Raw genomic sequence first — 19,450 nt, 5'->3', positions numbered from 1 at the left:
AATATGAAAGAGGAATGATTTAAAGTATGAAAATTCCAAGTTCTTGTTCTAAGTTTTGTTCCTCCAAAATGCAGCCATTGTAATTTTTTCTTGGTGGAAAGTTATAAGAAGTGCTAATAGTAGAAGAATGGGGGGGTCTCGAGTATACTGATTTCCTTTCTCTAAAATATGGCTCAGACATCCTGTGAGTATGCAGTTTTGTAAGGTCGGTATAGAGTTATGCATTTGAAGGCTCTTATGGCTGATATGGCCTTTGCAGAATGGTGTAATTGAACCCTTGGGTTAATGTGTTTGATCCTCTCTTGATATCTGTCCTTTTAGCCCTCTGCAAGCTAAAAAGACAGCTTTGTCTTCTGCCTTGAGACAATTAACTTGATCCTTGATCCTTTCTTCTTGTAGAAGCTGGAGCATTTGCTACAAGGATGCCAAGGTGCTTGTGCCTTCCTCCAGGGAGCCATTTATAGTGTGGAATCTGGAAGATTACCAGACAGAGCTGAGGTAAGCATGTCCTCTGTCACATGTGGGCCTGGGACAGAAGAGAGCAGGGGCTGGATAGCTGCAGAAAAACTATATCTTTATATTTGCAAGCTGGTTGTTCTGAGCATCACTGCAGAGGTGTCAGGGAAGTGAGCTAGTAGAACCTAATCCAAATAAAGCGAGAGTGCTGTAGAGCCCATTGGCAGTAGAAACTGATTCTCTGATCCCTCAGTGTCATCCCAAGAGACTTCCTCTTGACTTGTGAAAGACTTCACAGGGAAAAAAAAGAGGAGGAAAAAGAGAAGGGATGGGAGAGCTGAGTAATTCATAGAGACAAAATAGCATTGGTAGGAAATAGAAACACCAAAGAGAGCCAGCAGCTGAGTTCATAGCCATGCAGAAGTGAGGGCAAAGCACAGGGAACTAGCTCAGCTGTTTCTCCTCTTGCCCTACAGAAAAGTTGTCTGTAATTGTGTTTCTGAGGAAATGTCAACATAGAATAGAATTGCATTTCTAGCTGCGACAGGGAGGAATGTTTGCATAACGAGGGTTCGATCATGTTTATATCCAAAGAGCACTGATCTACATTAGCCCCAGAGGGGTTATATGTAGAAATTACCTTAGGGAGGGCACTAGACTGTTACGAAAGTGTATCTTCTTTCCTCCTCGACCTCTGCTGGACTGGCTGAAGAACTTGTTGCGGAAGGAGGGGAAGTGAGTTTCCTACTAATACTGATTTTAGTGAAACTGTGCTGCACAAATCTTTCCCAGTTTGCTTTACCAGAGAGTGAAGGAGAGAGAAAGATTGGAAAATGAGAGTGGATCTTTGTTCTCCTTCTGCCACTAAGTTCTTCAGTGATTCAATAAACCGAGCCAATCGTATTGAGGGGCAAGGCAAGATTATGCTGCACTGGAAGGATGAACGTAAAGCAGAGACCCTTTAACTACAGCAGTTGCTTGTTGCCGAGAGTTATGATCATAGAGGCTGATGGCTAAAACTAAGTAACCTCCTGTCTGAAACAAACAATAAAGGTATCTGTACAAGAGCCTGTGCTTTCTGACAGCATAAAAACATGTAGGATGAAAGCCATGCTCTCTGATGTGCAGTTCTGCAGATGTACCAGGCACCATGTTGACATGGCTCTGCAATTGCTGCTTTCTGTTAACAAAAGCAAGATGCACCTTCAAGGTGTACATGAGGGACTAGCTGACTACATCAGTCTGTTCCTCTGTGTGGCTCAGGTTCTCTCTGGGCATGTCTGAAAGAAATTCTATAATTCTTATCTTTTTGGTTACCCAGGCTTCCTTAGTAGCACCACAGCTCTGTAGCTGGAACCAACTTTGGTGGCTCTGGTACTGTACTGAGCAGCAGCCTCAGGCTCTGTTGCACTGGATTAGCTTGAATGATGTGGAATAAAGTTAGATGACAGCATAGTCAGTGTTCACAAGGTCATGGCTGTGCTGCAGAGCCATGGTTGCAAAAGTTTGGAAGGAGATGAGAAGAGGGAGAGTATCGAGAACCATCCAGTGTTGTTGCAGATATATTACGTCCCCTTTTTTTGAGAAGCTGCCATGGTAGGAAATTGCTGCCAGGTGTGCACTGAGTGTCCCAGCAGTAAAGCAATGGAGGATGCCATAGTGACCTGTTTGGGCCTTTCTGCATGTATATCCATGAACCCTTCACATGCATCTTGTCCCACAGCTTGGAGCCCCACAGGTCCAGGTTCTAAGAATCAGCAGGAGCTAGCTGCGAGTGGAAAACGAGGCTGGAAAGTATATTCCTGCTTTGCCCAGCAAATGCAGTATGGACAGTGATAGGAATTGGTTTTCAGTTTTATACTGTGTTATACTGTTTGGGAAAGTATCAAGAGTATAAGGAAATGCTGTTTAGCACTTTGGGCTTGGCCAGCTTGAGAGAAACAACCATGGGAACCAACCTCCTCCTTTCTTAGGGCGGGCCAAGGTGAATGGGCTGAGATGTGGTTTGTGTGTGTTTTGGGGTGGGCACAGGTTTTTGCTTGTACCCTCATTGCCAGTACACTGCAGTAACTGCTTGTTCCACTCTTGAAATCCCTCCAGGAGGCAGCTGTTCTGCTGCAGAATTACAGGCAGTTGATGAAGAACGTTCTTGAAGATACACGGCTGGTCAAGCTCCAGCTAGAGGGTGGAGCACTTCTGGCCAGACTGAGGAAGGAGGAGTCTTGCGTCACCCTCACCCATGACTACAGGTAAGCTCTGAGAGAGTGGGAAAGGAGGAGATAGAGATGAGCAAACAGCAGGCACTGTGGGACAACCCTTCCTTGGTGCAGGCTAGAGAACAGTTTTATGTAGTGAGGCCTCTGCTGAAAACAGCAAAGATGAAAAGCATAATGAATTTTACTCTTAACTTCCTTGCTGCATCTTTCCAGGTCCAAGAACTTGTCCTTTACTGACTAGGTGAATTCTCTTAGATGGTTAAATATTTGAGTTCCTTTTCCAAGCCAAATCAGACTCATGTTCTGTAGTGAGGAGAGGGCTGGATATTTTGTGCATCTCTAAGACACAAGCCTTAATTGATGATGCCAGTGATGAATATTTAGGTGAGAGACATTATCACTATGTGATTTAGCATGGCAATCCTTTTGTAAGGCAATTCCCAAAGACCTTAACTGAGAGGAATACTTTTTGGCTTTAGCAGGCTCTGATCTCCTTGGCATTGGTGTGGTTTGCATAAATATTCACTGCCTGTTTGCAGAATTGATATGAGAAGCTGGGAATGAGAGAGGCCATCCGTTTGAAATCCCGAGGGTGTTGTGCAATTCATGTTTGTACTGTTAAAACACCTGAAGCGAATCAGTATGTGAAGGCCTCTATGCTATGTGCTGTGCAAACACAAGGTAGAAAGACAATCCTTGCACCTAGAAGCTTCCAGCCTGAGTGTCAGATTAATTCTGGCATGTGGATACAGATGGGGGCAAAGGAGGTGACAGGGTAGCATGGAATGGCTCCATGCTTCCACAGTCTCACTCTAGTTAAACTTTCTATTCCATCTCAGGCTGAAAGGTTTTAAAAGAGGCAACTAAGAGAAGATTAAAAAAAAAAAAAAAAAAAAAGCTTTCAAAATTATCTCACCCAGACACAGGAAACAGTATAACATTTCTCTGAAAATTCAACAAATGGATGACAGTACAGATTGCCACGTGTCACTTGGAGACAGGAGTTGGCCTGTCAGTGCTGAGTGAGAGATAAGGGGAGGATGCGGACAGACCATGTAACGGTTTCCTGTCCCTGCTTGCTCTGACTCCTGTCATCAGCTGTGGCAGGTCATGTGGACAGTCTTCTGCATCCGCATGTGTGAACACTTCTGCTGAAGTATGCTTCTGAACGCAATTTTGGGCAGAATTAGTAACATACAGCCTTTTCACCCCAGCATGCTGTGAAAAGCGTATTTAGTGCTGCTCTGTTGTTGTTGTTGTTTTGTTTGCTTGTTGTTTGCTTGACTCTAAAAGCAACATTATCTACAAACAACAAGCAGCTTCAGAGTTTTAGGAGGGTGGGGAGAATGCTGTGCTTCTTGTGTTTTGTTTTGTTTTTAAATTAAACCTGTGTTCTTGTACAGGAAAATGATCAACTTTGAAACCTGATCTGGCAAAGCCCTTAAGCAAAATCCACTACTTTGATTGCTGTAGCAAGGACAGGGATGGGGGACACACACAATGCTTTGATTGTACAGTGTTTGAGTGCATGCTAAGGCTGTGTAGCATGTTTTCAGTTTAATTCAATCTGTGCAGGTTATATTCCTTGCCTGACAGTCTGAGTGGAGAATATATGCTAGGAGTCAGGTATATGAGGGGCTTCCCAGCCTGAGAAGCAAAACAAATATAGAATGAGAATATTGTTCCTCTTCCAGCCTTGGAGCAGTTGCAGAAATGAAAATCCACATAGTGTTTTAAATAAGGAAATACCTGCTTGTCTTGTAACTCAGGTGCAGGGTAGAGGACTAAAGAAGTCCACTTTCCACTGTTCCGAGATCCTTTCAGATGGGAGCAAGCTCTGTCACTTGACCAGAGAAGTTTCTTTAAGGCACTGCTATGCACTTGCTTGTTTAGCTCTCTTTCTCCAAACTGATGTAGGTGCTGGGGCTTTGTTAACCCTGTAAAGGTTTGGGCTTATGTCATGTTTTTGAAGGCTTCCGTAATGCCTATGATCAAAGCAGGATAGTAACAAAAAATCCTGTAGTTAGCGTACAAGACTGATGTGGAGTAGCTATTGATGTACACGGCTTCACGTGACCAATTAAAAGGTGTGAAGTAGTAAGAACAGAGACGGACAAGTCCATATGAAAACACGTAACTAATGCTTGACTGCAGGTTAAAGATATGTATGCTAAAATAGGCAAGGAAATAGACTTGTGCTCCCTGGAGTCAAATATTATCTGCCAAATACCTTTCAGGAGCACATAGCAAACAAGGCTTACTTTAGTCATTCTTTAGTAATGAAACTTCTCCCTTGGAGGTTAGTTTTGGCATCTTTCCCTCCTTTGCCCTCCTAGAGAGCTAGAGTCGCCCTTTGGAGTGTTTTGTGACACAGAGCAGTGGGATCTCACTGCTGCTCAGACCTGACCCAGGCCTTTGGAGGGGATTTACTAAACTAGAGGCATGGCTCCTTTCCTGCAGAAATTGATTTCATCCAATCAGAGATGTGGTCATGCAGGAGCATATAGGAGGAATGTGTTGTGGTACATCTGTTTTTGTCTGACAGATGCTTTAAGAGCCTCTGGGAGTCCCTGCTGGTAGAGGAGAGATGCTGTAGCAGCCTTTCTGGTGCACTACAGCAGTGGCTTTTGCTGGTAACTACTCTCTCTCTGTTTCCCAGCATGAGCTGACCAGGAGTTTCTCTTCCCCACCACCGTAAAAGGTAGCCCTGCCCATCCAGCTGCCAGTCCACCCAGGGAAAAGCGGATCCCTCCAAGCAATCTTGTTGAATCTCAGCCACTTTCCCAGTTCACTGGAGTCTTACCAGGTACTCCAGGATGGAGTGACCAGCATGAACTGTGGGAGAGAGATGCTGAACATCTGTGCTTGCAACTGAGATTACAGCTTCTGTTCTTGGCTAAAGCTGAGTGCATGTGTGGTTGGTACCAGCTCGCTGCAAATGTGTGTGCTGAGCTGAACTCCTTGGGAGCTAACAAGGAGCTTTGTTACCAGAATAGGAGCCCTGCAGACAGCCTGTAACAGGGAATTGGCTAAGGGGATGCAGCATGCTCAGCTTGTCCCACGCCACTCTCCTAACCCTTGAAAGACCAGGCTGAATCTGGCCTAGAGCTGGTGTGGGTGTTGGTGCTGATGAGCTAGTATCTTTATGGCACCTCCTTAAGTGCTATAATGATAGCTTCAGCACAGGCTGGTCACCTAAAAGTGCAAGTGAACTGCTAAAGCCATCATTGCCACTTCTTTATTGCTGGTGGATCTGGATGATTTTACACCCAGCACGTTTGCTGTCACACCATCTGTTGCACTGAAGGCTCAGTGCTTCTCCAGGTCTGTCAGCACAAAAATTGAAAGCTTCCAGGTTGTACTGTTCCAGCCTTTCTGGGGATTGAAATGCAGCACTATTAGCCTCGCTGAAATTCCTGTTGGTAAGCGTGGAAAAATGCCATGGAAAGGTCCATCACTTTAATTTTTGCACTTTTGGACAGGAAGTCTTTGTCTCGGTCTTTTCCATATGTTATGGAAAGTTGGCTGGCAGGTATATCTTTGGCTTCTGGATACCTAGTGTATCAATCAACCAACTTGTGGCTTGGGGGCAACTTACTAAGCCAGTTGTGAAAGGTGTACTAACGCGTTGCTGCTTTTTTGTGGTGGATTTAGAAGACTTCTCCAATGCTTCCACCATAAGCCTTGCAGCTAGAAGGCAGGCAGCAGTAGTGTGAGCTCTTACTAAAGAGTCAGTAGTGTGGGGGCTAGGCAACAAGACACAAAGAATTTTAACCTTGTCTTGAACGAAACATTTCCCACTGCTTTTCTCATATCGCTGCTCTGCCAGCATAGCCAAAAGCTGTGGGCAAAATTTGCCTAGACAAGGTGTCCGGTGATGGCTTTTGTCCTCTAGATATGCTATGAGTCAGAAGCAGATTAAGAAAATACAAACGTTTTATATTAATTTAAAGGTGCCTTATGCTAGTAGAACCAGAATATACCTGGTGCATGCCTGGCTCTACCAGCAAACCTACGTCCTCAGTGTGGCAGAGGAATGGGATTGCATCATGTCTGCCGACATGCAGAACAAGATAGCCCCAAGACTGGATGTGAGGGCTGGAAAGAGAGACGCCTCAGATGGTGAAAGAATTACCAGGTTGGGTGCTTGGCACTGCACGACATGGAACTAGGAAAAAAACCCAAAAACCTCTTCCCTCAAGCTCTTCATCTGAAAAGAATTTGTGCTTGCGAGCTGTGAATAAGCAGCTTATAAATAGATGGAGGAGTAAATTCTCCTTTTGTTTGCAGAAAGCAGTATAGCCTCTGTACTTTAAGGGTGGAGTGGCTACGGCCAAGAGCTGGTTTTGTGAGCTGGCTATTTTTAGAGTGGCTTGGTGATCTGCTTGGAAATCCTGGGTGGGGACCTGAGCTGAGCAGAGGTAATGGACAGCGCAGAGCAGGCTTCCTGAGCAACAAGTTGCCAGATTCCCAAGGAGAGCTAAGCTAAGAGCCTGACTCTGTTACAGCAACAGAGAGACTGAATTTACAGCTAACAGCCTATGCTGTACTTTGTACCCGGCTGCAAAGGATTCTGGGCCACCTTCTGTATGCAGTAGCATGGCTCATGGGACCTCTTTAAGCTGTACTGAAGTGTACATAATTGGAGCACAGCTTACTCACTTGAGTATGACTGCCCCTGTGCAGTCTGGGCAGTGTTTGGTCTCCAGCCTCTGTGTTTGCTTGGTTGCTTTGCGTGATCTGGTTGTGGAGAAGCTGCGCAGTAGGTACTGCCCCCTAACCTGATTCTGCAGAAGGAGATCAATGAAAGGAAGCTATGAAATTTAGGCAGGTTCAAAGTTCAGAGCAGATCTTTGGGTATGATAGGACATAAGTAACAGCTAGAACATCTTACCAAGAGATATGATGGAATCTCTGTCGCTTAAGGCCTTTGAAATTAAGACCTAGATGTTTTTCCACACGCAATGCCAGCGTGGAGCTGCATGTTGTGCTCTGAGCAAGATCACTGCACATGAGCAGAATGGTCTTTCCACCCTGAACAATTAATAGCTGCATTGGTGGTGCTGGCAACAAAAGAGAGTTAAATCAACTGAAATAGTCAAAAGACCATCCGCTATATGTATAGCGCAGACTCCTCTCTACCCCACTTCCATCTGCAGTATCGAGGAACTAGATGTACTTGAAGTCATTTAAGCTCTGGCCAATTAATTTAGGGATTTCTGCTGTGGATGAAGCAATGTAGTATATCTGTGTGTTGCTGTAGGACTAGCAACACTCCTGTTAGTAGCAACTCATGTTCCAAGACAGTTTAAGGGCACGTGCCACTCTGCAAGGTGATATATGAGCTCCTTCCAGCAGAAGTAAACCTTGACAGAGTACAAGCGTTCAGGAGCTCCAGGAGGGCCTGCTGAGGGACTACCTCAGCACCATCTGGAGCTGTCCATCTGCTGTAGAGACAGGAAGACTGAGCTGGCCATCCAAAATGCGAGGCGAGTTGGAGACGAGGGAAGAGGGGAGACAGTGTCTGGTGTTTTGATCCCAGGGTAGGGAGATTGGGTAGGATAGCATTTTGGGGTTGAAAGGCAGAAAGTGTGCGCCTGATAGATGACAGCTACTGCCATGTATTGCTGGTCATGGCCAGGTGAACTGCATTTGAGAAAGCCTTCCTGAAGGTATTACTGTCGTCTTCCATCTCCTTTCTGCTTTAGAGGTGTGTTTGTTTCTGTCTGTGCAGTGCCCAGTGTGATGGTCGCTGCTTTGTGTGTTTGCATGCGCTTAAAAGAAGGCAATGCTTGTGTCCCTCTCAGTGATGCCATTTTCCTGGTTTGCTTAACTAACTCTAGCTCATCTGCCCACCTCTCTGGAGTTTTGGGTATCTCTAGTGCTACCACTTTTACGTAGTGCACACTTCTGACACACTCTATTGAGATGCACTTTTCAGTGCCAGGCTGGTACATCTCTCCTGGGGTCTTCATCTTTTGGTTTGGACAAACTCTCACTGTAGCTTGAAGTGAGATGGAAAACTGCGCTTAAATGCTGGTCTCAGAGTTTGTCAGCTTTCTTACGTGAGACGCCTCTGGACTGTCACTGGTGACGCAGAAGATGCTGACAAACACTAAACTTTTGGCCCTTAGCAGTGCAGGGGGGGCAGTGCTCTTCTGTTTTGTTTTGTTTTGTTTGTGTCAGGTGGAGGGAGGAGCGCATGGTGACATTTCTGTCCAAGCACATACCTTAGTGCTTGGTATTCATCTTCTTCACAGTCTAACCTGTTCCCTGTGTTTGTGTGGTGGTTTTAGCGTGGTGAAAAGCACTTAGCTCACATTAAACAAACCTTGTTGCTCTGCACATAAAGGAGTGTGGAGGCATTGTTGTTCTGAGCGTGTGTGAAGTGCTATGTGGAGCCAGTTGTGGCATTTGCAGAGAGGTAAAAGACTGCAGAGATCTTTAGAGGTAAGTTTTCATTGTTCTTCGAGGCTTTTCATGAGATGACCCCCCTCAGCTCCCCTTCTGCTGTTTTATTTTATTTTCTTCTGTCTTATGTCCTAAGTCGTCTTGGATTCAGGGGGAATTTGCCCAAAAGAACTTCTGTCTTGTTCTTGTTTGCGATCTTCATACCGACGGGGTGTTAGGTGCTTAATGACACAGTGCGCTTTAACTGTTTAAAAATAGCCTGGAAAAAATTGCAAAAAGTTTCCAGTATAGGATGTTAGCTGAACCATTTGATGTTCCTGGCTCAGCCCAAACTGACCCGTAAGCACGGTTTTTTGTATGGTCAAGTTGGGGTAAATGTTTCTAATGCTATGGTAGTTAATAGCACAGTCATTGCTCATACCTGTATCGTATAGATAAGGAGTGTGTAAAAGGAGGGCGCATCAGGGAAACAGGTATGTGGCTTTAAATGACAATGCATATAGATTTGACCAGGGCGTGTTAAAGCCATGGCAATACTAACTCCAGGAGCACAGCGGTCGCACTAGTGCGGCCACTAGATAAAAAGTATATACATAAATGGGTTAATGTAAATGGCATGAGATTAGGAGGTAGGGAGCTTTTTACACCTGATAGAAAACCACAGCTTGATGCTTGGTGCTCCCAGAGCAGTGTTGCCACATCCTCTCTCAAGCTCTGCTTTGGCATGAGCTTTCCCCGCAAGTAGGCTATTTCTTGGTTTGGGGTGTCTGTTTTTCTTCTGTTTTTCTTCCAATCAGTTTTAGAGAGCTAACTGGGATTTAAAATCAACTGAAGTCTGAACGCACCTTTATTGTAACTGAATGCAAGTCAGGCTGGCAAAGGAATCTGAGGCAGCAGTTTGGGAGAGGACTTGGACCCTTGTTTAAGTGTGTGCTCCAATCCCATTGCTTTTAAAGAGACTTCAGAATATACTTCTGCTAAAAAAAAAAAAAAAAAGTTTACGTAAACTGTGCTTCCGAAGAGAATTCTCTAAGCAATTACGTATTAATTGGTTGGTGATGTTCCCAGTGCATGTGCTTGATGGATAACCCGGTGAGGAGGGCCTCAATCAGGTCTGTGGACTTAGCTAGAAATACTGTTCCCATCATGAACGGCAGGAATCTAACAAAAAGCCCCAAACTTGGTATTTGACCGCTGTGCCTTTCTAGGGACACTCTGGTATTCTAAAAACTGTATCCAGCTGCTCAAGTGCTTTTATAAGATAAATAAAACCACTGTGGCTATTCGAGTGCAGCAGCTGGAGAGTAATTACAATTTATTTAGCAGAACCTGCATTAGCTTCACCATGGCTTTTTCAGATGATAACCTCAGCTGGATGCAAACTTTTCAGCTTGAAGAACAAGAACATGCTTGGAGGTTGACTTCCTTTTATGGGATTGTTACAAATGTGGCAATCAGGTATGTTGCTACTGAAATGCAATAATGACCAGGAAAGTCTCTAGTGCATTTATGTTCCAGCAAAACAGTCCTAAGGCACATAATACTTACCCTGCAATTCTGTAAGGATTTCTGCCTGAAAGGTAGTCTAGGACATGTAACTGACCGTAGCCCAAGTGTCAGCACAAGTGAACTGGGCGTTATCCTCAGAACATGCTTTTAAATCTCTTGGTTGCCAGAACCTTCTCCTTTTCTACTAAAACCTATAGAGACATCCACTTGGGAAGTTCAACACCAGGAGTGGGGGACTAGATGATGCTAATGTTGTAGCATCTGACTATGTTTCTTCTAAGTTACAGGATGATCAAGGATATCTGATTTGCCTGTACAAGTTAGCTAGAGTAAACTTGCCTAAGCACTGTCAAATACTCGAACAAAAGGCAGTGTTCCTTCCATCCTTGGACTTTTGCCATTTTAAAAATTGACCAGGGTTAGTCAGAGGATGTGCTCTGCTTTTAGCACATGCTTTATTTCTGCTCCTCTTGCTGTTAGAGCAGTTTTCTTCCTTTTCTCCTGCTGGAGACCTCTTCAGTGGCCATATATTTTCATAAACAAGTCAGGTATTTTGCTTTGAAAACTGAAGTGTAACTCTCCAAGGCTAGTGTTTTGAAGCATGGATTCAGACAGAAATAGGTTTTTGGGTTTTTTTTTTTCCCCCTCTCTCTAAATTATAGGTTTAAAATTACCCTAACATTATACAACAGTTGGGCACTTCTCCAGAAAACTGAAGACATTTGGAACCTTTTCCATTGAAATGATAATTGCCCAATGAAAACAGGATTTGGGGAAACATAAACTGACATCAAGCTACTCCTTCTTGTTATAAATTATATTGACCCTGCACTATGGCAAAATTGCTTTGAATGATTTGACTATGGAAGAATGTAGTAAAAGACTTTCTACCACACTCACATGTGCAGGGAAATTTCAATGCATCCAAACAAATCTAAGTTGAGACAAAACTTTCCACTGGCTTCAGACAACTCTCTGAGGAAGAAAAGCAGTGTTGCACAGGCCGCTGTCAAAATCTCTTCCAGATTTTTAACCATGTGTTTCGCTTTGTGTAGTTGGTTACAAGCCACTTTTTCTTCTCCAACCACATTTTTGGTATTTATTTGTTTACTCCAAGCTGCCTTGAAAGCAATCAAGGGCAGGAATGAAAAACTTTTAAGTCTGCCTCTGCAAAAGAAAGATTTGCTTACACAAGGTATAATTGTCCTGTGGAATTCCCTATTGCAAGATATCATTGAGTTTATACTATAAATGACTTAGGATGGACATTTGTAGATAGGTGAACAGATGTATACAGAGTTGGGCGAACGCACTTAGGCACTTCAGTTCTCACAGGAAGTCTCCATTGGGCACTGTTTAAGTGAATTGAAAAAACAAGCTTTCCCATGGACTGTGAGGGATTTCTTTGTTTGGCTCAGTTTGTCTACCTACTTTTTATAATACTAGGGTGAAAAGGGTTATATTTTCCTCTATGTAAGGCAGTAAAAGATGGATGTCGGTCAGGGAGCCTGTCTGGCCAGTAAAATTGAACTGTCAAGGGCTGACAACGTATGAATGGAGTTCCCTTGGAGATGCAACAGAAGACCAACAACTAGATGTTAAGGTTTTAATGAATGCGAGCCAGGCGAGGCAGAACATGTGAAAAGAGCGGGGCTTATGTCTTGAAACAAAGGAGTGAGGTGCTGGGATGCTGGAGGAACTCAGATGAGGAGGAGGGAGGGACACACCTGAAGTTCTTCTGGGGCTCTGAGCCTCAGGAAGCCTTTTGGAAACGTTTCTTCTGGGTGGCTTGTGTGCAGTCACTCAGCAAACTGCTGGCAGAAGCAGGAGAAGGGGCATCTTTAGGATGTTGCATTGTGTCCTGGTAGGTGTATCAGTAGGCTGCTGCAAGCATTCACAGAAAACAAAATGACTTAAATCACAAGATTAAGGGGTTTTAAACAATGATTCATTGCCTAAGCAGCCCAAGTCCTCCAATTTACAAATGAAGAGCTGATCTCCAGCCCTATTACTTGAGGTGAATTCTCTCTCCAGTTCCTGTTGATAGTATAGACTTCCAATGCATCTTGGACTCTGACTTTCTGGAAGTTTAAAATGTCTCTGTGGATCTGAAAAGTAGAGGTTTTCCTGTGTACAGTCAGTAACAGAATGCTCTGTCATTTTTAATACCATTGAATCAGCTGAGATAAGGGGAAGATGACTGTGTATCCCTAGATCTGTAAGCACGTGTGTGGCTGTCACATATTTGCCAAAACATCAATTGCATCAGGTGGCTCAGAGGACTGATTGCTTTCTTTTAAACTTAAAGCTGTATCTTGGTTCTTCCCTGCAACTTTTTGCAAATGCAAGGAAGGCTTGCCCTTAATGAGATCTTCAGATCCTTCAGATCTTTTTTTTCTCTTTTTTTCTTTTCTTTCGCGCACTTTTTTTCTTTTTTTTTTTTCCCTAGTATAGCCAACAATTTGAGGTAGTTCCTCCTCTGGTGCCAAGGCATATGTGCGGAGCCAGGAGAGCACTGTCTTTTGGGAAGGATTTTTTCAGTCCTTCATCTCACCAGCAAGCCACTCATCCAAATCTTTTCTCTTCACCTGAGGTGGGCTCCTCAGGCTCTGTGAATGGGCCAGCAGTTGTATTTTATTGCTATGTCTTTGAACCTTACATTCCCCAGAGTGGTTTGCTGGTCCTAGGGCCAATACTGATCTCAGTTGTGCTCCAAGACGACCTGTCTTATCCATGAGGCTCAGAGATGGCATGTGTGAATTAACCTCTACCCAGTAAGCTTTTAGTAGATGTATTTCCATTAAAAAAAAAAAATCTTTCTTGATTTACTAACTTCCTATCCCTCTACCTTAAGGATATTTTCCATAGTTGCAGCACCTATGTTTCATGACTGAGAAACTTGTTGTCTGCTACATGGGATTCTGTAGTACTTACAGCCTCCCAGCTCAGGTTGTGATGGACTCCTGTCAAGGAGAATTGCTTGAAGCCTGTGAGGGGACAGCAGGACAGCTGGAGTCCTATTTCCTCTATCAGATGTGGGAAGGAGTGGAGTGGGTCTCCCTTTCCCTATATCAGATTGCGTACCATGCTAGGTCAGCCAACAGAAGAGCTGGAACTTGTTTTAAGTTACTGCATTGTCAGATTACCGTCTTGCAATATCTTGTTAAATATTGATACTGTGCATTCTTTCCTTATCATGGATTTGGGTGTGCATAAGAACTTTCCCTGCAGAAAAATGTAGCAGAAAACTACCCTACTGATGTGTGTCATCAAAAAAGTAGCATCAAGACCAAATTAATTTCTGTGGAAGCTCAGGGAAAGATTGGAAAAATCTTTCATCTCATGAGCAAACAATTGCAAATGTTTGCATCTAGCAGCCTGTAACGTGTGAAGTTGTAGGTGCTTGCTTGTCTGTGCCAGTGGCAAGGGAAGAATTTGGTGTATACATATGCTTTCCTCAGTAAAAGACAGCATTCATGCCGGAGACGTGAGACCCACAACAGTAGGACCTTAGGGCGTCTGCCTGTCTAGCAATCGATATTGCATTTTGCTGGAGCCACATTCAGAAACTAGGATCTGACAGATATTCTCTGTTGTACGAAAACCAACAGCCTTAATGTTGTTGCCAAATATAACTTCAAGCGATCTGAACTGTTTCTCATCAGCTTTCCCAGGTATGTCACTGCTGCTGAAGGGAACTTGCCTTTAGAACCTGTTCTGTAAACAAACTTTCCAGAGCTCAGCTTGGATATTGGTTATGGCTCTGCAGCTACAAGCCTCCTGGCTTTGATCTGGGTCTGTCACTATGAAAGGATTACAAAACAGCAGGCTAATATCGTCACTGTTTATGGGTGCTTTCGGGAAACACAGGAGCAGCCTTACAGCATGGGTCTTTCCATCTAAGCTTGCAGACTCTCTGTAGAGAACCTGTCTCCTATGCACTGCAGTAGTACTGATCATAGTCCAGAAACAATTTGGGTTTTTTGGCTGCCCTTTGGAGAAATTCATGCAGTCTAATGTCATTTTGAAGTGGAAAAAACAAAGTATCTAAAAGCCTGAGGTTTGAGAAGTTGGCTAATATGCAGTAGATGGAATTCTGACTGGAAAAATCTTGTGGGTTTCTGCTATGCAGAGCTAGTTGTCCAGAGTTATTGCGCACTCATGTTTGTTAAGTACCAGCTAAAAACTTCCGGATCATTGCCACTAAATGTTTGCATATCATAGGTTCAAAATGTCTGCAACTTAGGGCAGAAATGAACCTGAATGCTAAGCTGCTTTTATTAATTTCCATTAGCAAGGTTTTCACAGTTTTATTAGCTACCTATGTATTTCACAAGTGCTTTGGATAATTTTAATAATATGATTAAAAAAAGCCACAGGCCAGAATGTTGTAAGCCAAAAATGTATATGGAAGCTGGTTTAGGGTGAGCACAGAAGGCATTCCAGCAGCAACACGTTCTGGTGTAGTGTGCCGCTGAAAGAAGTTATAGTATTTTGTTGTAGGTGTCAATTGAGTTATTTCCTTACAAAAAGAAGGAAAATCTGGAAGCAGAAGAAAATAAAGCTGAGAAGTTCAGGAACACAAAGAAAGAATGAGTTTGAATTCCATCCTCTCCCCTGCATCCTGTCTGTAATTTCCTCAAGCCTGTGTTGGAGAGGTGCTGCACACATCTGAAGGGAGCTTGCCAGTATTTATCTTCTTGCCTGTATTAAAGGATATGCTCAGTCCCTGGCTCCAACCTGAATTCCTCCATCCCTGCCTGTGCATGCAGAAAATCAACTTCTGCTGTGGCCAAGCTGGCAGGAAGAGTGCCACATGACATTGCCTCTTGCGCTTTGGTCAGCACAGCTACCTGTGGAAGGTGGGGAGCTCTGTCTTTGAGTGCTTCCAGCACAACACTGTTAAATTCAACTTTTCTTGGCCCTGGGACACTGTACACTTTGCTTTTTTGTTTGGCTGGTGGAAATTCATGAAAGAGAGTAGGCTCTCAGGTGCTTTAAATTATTCTTGTTGCTCTGGAGAGATTTACATCCTAGCGTTTACTTCTTTTTATTGTTTATTTACTTATTTAAATTTCTTCTGGTGGTTTCAGAAGCTGAGACTGCCTGAGCCTGTGATTTGTGAAAACACATTGATGCAAGAGTCTGTGTTTATAGAAAGCTGAGTATCCTTTCCGAAAGTGTGACATTTAGACTAAAATGTTGCAAGGACCTGGCTGGGAGGAGATGCTCTTGTCCTTCCTGCCAGGGCTTCTGCACTGGAAACAGAGATTGGTGACTCATAGGAATGAGCAGGGAGCCACAGAATTTTCCTTCTTTTCTCCATATGGAGATGACCGTTACTTGAGTCCCACTGGGAGAATGACTGAAGGGCTGCTGTTAGCCGGGTCGTGTTTGTATGTAGTAGTGTTGGGGGGAGAACTTAATGCAAACTCCCTGACCAGACTTGTATCCCCTTCCAGAGACGCACTTGATGCTGCTAGCGTGCTCTATAATCAAGTTGATGAGGGCGTTCACCGACTGGTGATGTTGTCAAACAAACGCATCCAGGAACTGGAGCTGGTGATGGAGTTTGAGAAAGTAGAAGAATGTTTCAAGGAGGTAAGGCCTGTCTGTCAGTTCTAGTGACTGCCCGCTGCCACTCTCTGACTGTGTGTCCCACTGCAGGTACTGGGCCTGTTGATCTCTCATGTGAAGGGTTTTCTTGTAGAATGATGCCTGTAGACATTCAGAAAGAAGATCTGAACAACAGAACAGACACATTTGGGATAGATTTTCAGATGTGTTGAGAACCAAGTCAGTGTTTGCCTGGTATCTCCTGATCCCAGGTAAAAGTCTCCAGACCTTTACCAATCTGCTGCTATCTAAGTGTGGCTCAGTGAAACTCCATAAATATCTGTGAGCTTTCTCCTGTCTCAGAGACCACAGTGCAGCAACTCTTGGGTAGGCAGCACACCTGGAGGTGGGGTGTCTTCATACATTGCTCAGAAGAAATATCATGCCACCCAGACTTTTGAGGAGCCATTCTTCATGTTCCACCTTGAGAAGTAGCAGAGTGATGGCAACAAACTGCTGAAGAGTCCATGTGTCCCTCTGGCCTGTGGATCCTGCGTGGTTTGCCTATGTCCTGCTGCTGAATGAGCTGCATATTGCATACCTAGCCCATGCTAGTGCCCTTCCCTGATGTATACTCTGTATCATTCTATAATTCTGTGATACTCTGCTGTTTAGATTCCTGTGCGGTGCTCAGGTTCTTGGTATGTAATATGCTCTAGGCATATTCCTTTTGCCTCTGGATGCAATGAGCAGCTGCTCATTCTATATCACTTGTGACATTGTGTGTATGGATATATATAATATGGATTGTATGCTATGTGGAGCTTTCCTTAAGAACCTGTATCCTTAAAGATAGTACTAGGACCAATTCCTCCATAGCTCTTCTACGATTCTTGACTCTGCTTTGAAGAGAACTGGATTTTCAAAACAGGTTGTAGCCTACCTGTTGTTTTCATTAGGCCAAGGCATATCCAAGAGTTTTAATGATCTTCCCATCCCAAGAGGTAGACACTTGGGCACTGTGCTCTGTCTGTTCAGGACGAAGTGTGACGAAAGAACCTGGTAGAGAGACCCTTAAAGTTAAACACACAGGTTCCTAATACCAAATAAAAATGAAGAAAGGGCACAGAGGCATGTACTCCAGACTGTCCCTGCTTTATGCTAGACTCTTTTTGGACCGAGTGGAGCAAAACTGACTGCTCCTAGCTTTCTTTGCTTGCAGATCTCCAGTGTTGGCAGCCATTGCTGGCAGCAGCTGCTTCTGCTTTTAAGCCTGCCTAGGAGGACTAGGTAGCAGTGATGTGCCCCTTTGCAGTTTGTCACAACCTGGGAATCCAGCCCTATCTCCTCCTCTTGCCTGTGGACTTGTTCCCTAGGCACAGACCCTCTCGCAGCCCAGGTGTACATTCAGAGGTGAAAAGAAGTTGGTCCTTGAGCGTGAGTTTGGACTGGGGCGTGGATTTCAATGATACAAAGAAACAGCCCTAAAGGGCACTTTACTAAAGCTTCTTTAGCATGTCCCTCCCCGCAAGTGCAGCTATCCCTGAAGCACTGCAGACAAGTTTACTAGCCTGTTTTTCAAACCCTGCGTTGATGGAGATGCTGTGCTATCCTCCCCACCCTCCTATGTCTGCTTTGCTTTTAGGACTGTCATTGAGTTGTCTACTTGTGTTTGAGGATATAGACTTATAACAATGGCAATGACTGGGCTCTGACATAGAGGCTGTGTGGGGAGCTTCCTTCTGAAAAACCATATCTGAGAGCCCCCAAAGAACCGTGAAACATTGCAAATGGTGAGAGTCTGTCGTTACATTCACAATAATTTAGCTCATGTCCTTCTGCCAGTCAGAAATGGGAAGTGGTATAGGAAATCTGGCAGCAGAGAGGCTTTTATCCCATTTGGGTAACTAATAGGAATAGCAGGCTAGCCTACAAGTTTCAGAGCTCACATTAGACCATGGCTCACCCGAAACAGCCCAAGTAGCTACTTGCCTTGTTTGTGCCTAAGGCTATGTGAGCAATAGGAGAGCTTAGCAATTGCTCAGTAACCTGAAATGGGAAAAGTCCAAACAGGAGGTTTGCACTGAAATGCCAAGATGGGGAGAGAAGTGTACATGAACATTCTTTCCAGTAATGAAATGACCAGCCTTATGAGAGCAGTTCCCTGTTCTTTCCACATGAAGCGTGACCTTGCCAAGTAGCACAGAGTGACTAATAGTAGAGCTTTTTCCTTCTCTCCTAGGTCAGCAGTTGGATTGAGAAAGTTGGCAGAAAAAGACTAGAGGAAATGATCAACCTGGATGATTCTTTGGAGATGCTGCTTCAAGCACAAAAGCATTTCAGAGAATTTGATCTTGTTGCCAGTGTAAGTGTTGTCTGATTGGAAAAAGGTGTTCTTCAGAGTCTGAGTGGCAGCGTCCGTGCATCATATGTGCTCAACCAAAGCCATGATACGAAGGTGATATTGGTGGAGGGTTCATCACCAAGGTGCATGTCATTCATTTACTCTACTTAGCTTTCCAGCTCTCCTCCTGTTGTAGGCAAAGCCACCAGCTGCCTCCCAGCTCAGTAGAGGGCATTTGCCAATCTTGAGAAAAATAACTGTTGTGATGGAAGAAGGTTTTTTTTTTTTAATTTGGTGAGGTGCTTGAAACACTGTTTTTTTTAATCTGAATTGGTCTATGACCTTAAAAGGGCCACAGGCTTTACAAGCTGCTCTGTGGCTAATATGGATCATATTAGATGTCAAGATTCCTCAGAAAACAGTTGTAACAAGTACATCCCACCCATCTGATTTGAACCTTAAACCTAGCCTAATTAGCCCTAGCTGTTAATGGCTTTTGAAGACTACTCACTGTATCCATGTCAGGTCACCATATCACAGAATCACAGAACAGCTGAGTTTGGAAGGGACCTCTGGAGATCATCTAGTCCAACACCCCTGCTCAAGCAGGGTCCTCTAGAGCATATTGCCCAGGATCGCATCCAGGCGGATTTTGAATATCTCCAGAGAAGGAGACTCTCTCAGCCTTTCTTCAGAGGACAGATGCTCCAGTCCTCCTGCTTTCCAGGGATGGAGGTGAGGCTGACAGGTCTGTAGTTTCCTGGCTGCTCCTTCTGGCCCTTTTGGAAGACTGGAGTGATATTGGCCGCCTTCCAGTCCTCAGGCACCTCTCCTGATCTCCAGGACCTATCAAAGAGGATGGAGAGTGGCCTAGCAATAACATCCGCCAGCTCCCTCAGCCCTCGTGGGTGCATCCCATCAGGGCCCATGGTTCTGTGGATGTCAGGTTTGCCCGAAT

At 44.3% G+C, this 19,450-nt stretch overlaps 1 protein-coding gene across 1 annotated transcript in view; it reads left to right on the top strand.

Annotated features, from left to right (window-relative positions):
• Nucleotides 1-19,450, top strand: part of PLEKHG4 (pleckstrin homology and RhoGEF domain containing G4) — a 117,875-nt gene that overhangs the window by 65,817 nt on the left and 32,608 nt on the right. The window contains exons 10-13 of the mRNA XM_068955459.1: nt 400-498; nt 2,557-2,705; nt 16,055-16,193; nt 18,391-18,513. Coding sequence (XP_068811560.1) covers nt 400-498; nt 2,557-2,705; nt 16,055-16,193; nt 18,391-18,513 — 510 coding nt within the window. The remainder of the gene's footprint in view (nt 1-399; nt 499-2,556; nt 2,706-16,054; nt 16,194-18,390; nt 18,514-19,450) is intronic.

Source organism: Struthio camelus, chromosome 10 (assembly GCF_040807025.1).
Source record: "Struthio camelus isolate bStrCam1 chromosome 10, bStrCam1.hap1, whole genome shotgun sequence".
NCBI lineage: Eukaryota > Metazoa > Chordata > Aves > Struthioniformes > Struthionidae > Struthio > Struthio camelus.
The sequence above is the reverse complement of the archived record's forward strand: the minus strand, read 5'-3'. Positions and strand labels throughout refer to the sequence as shown.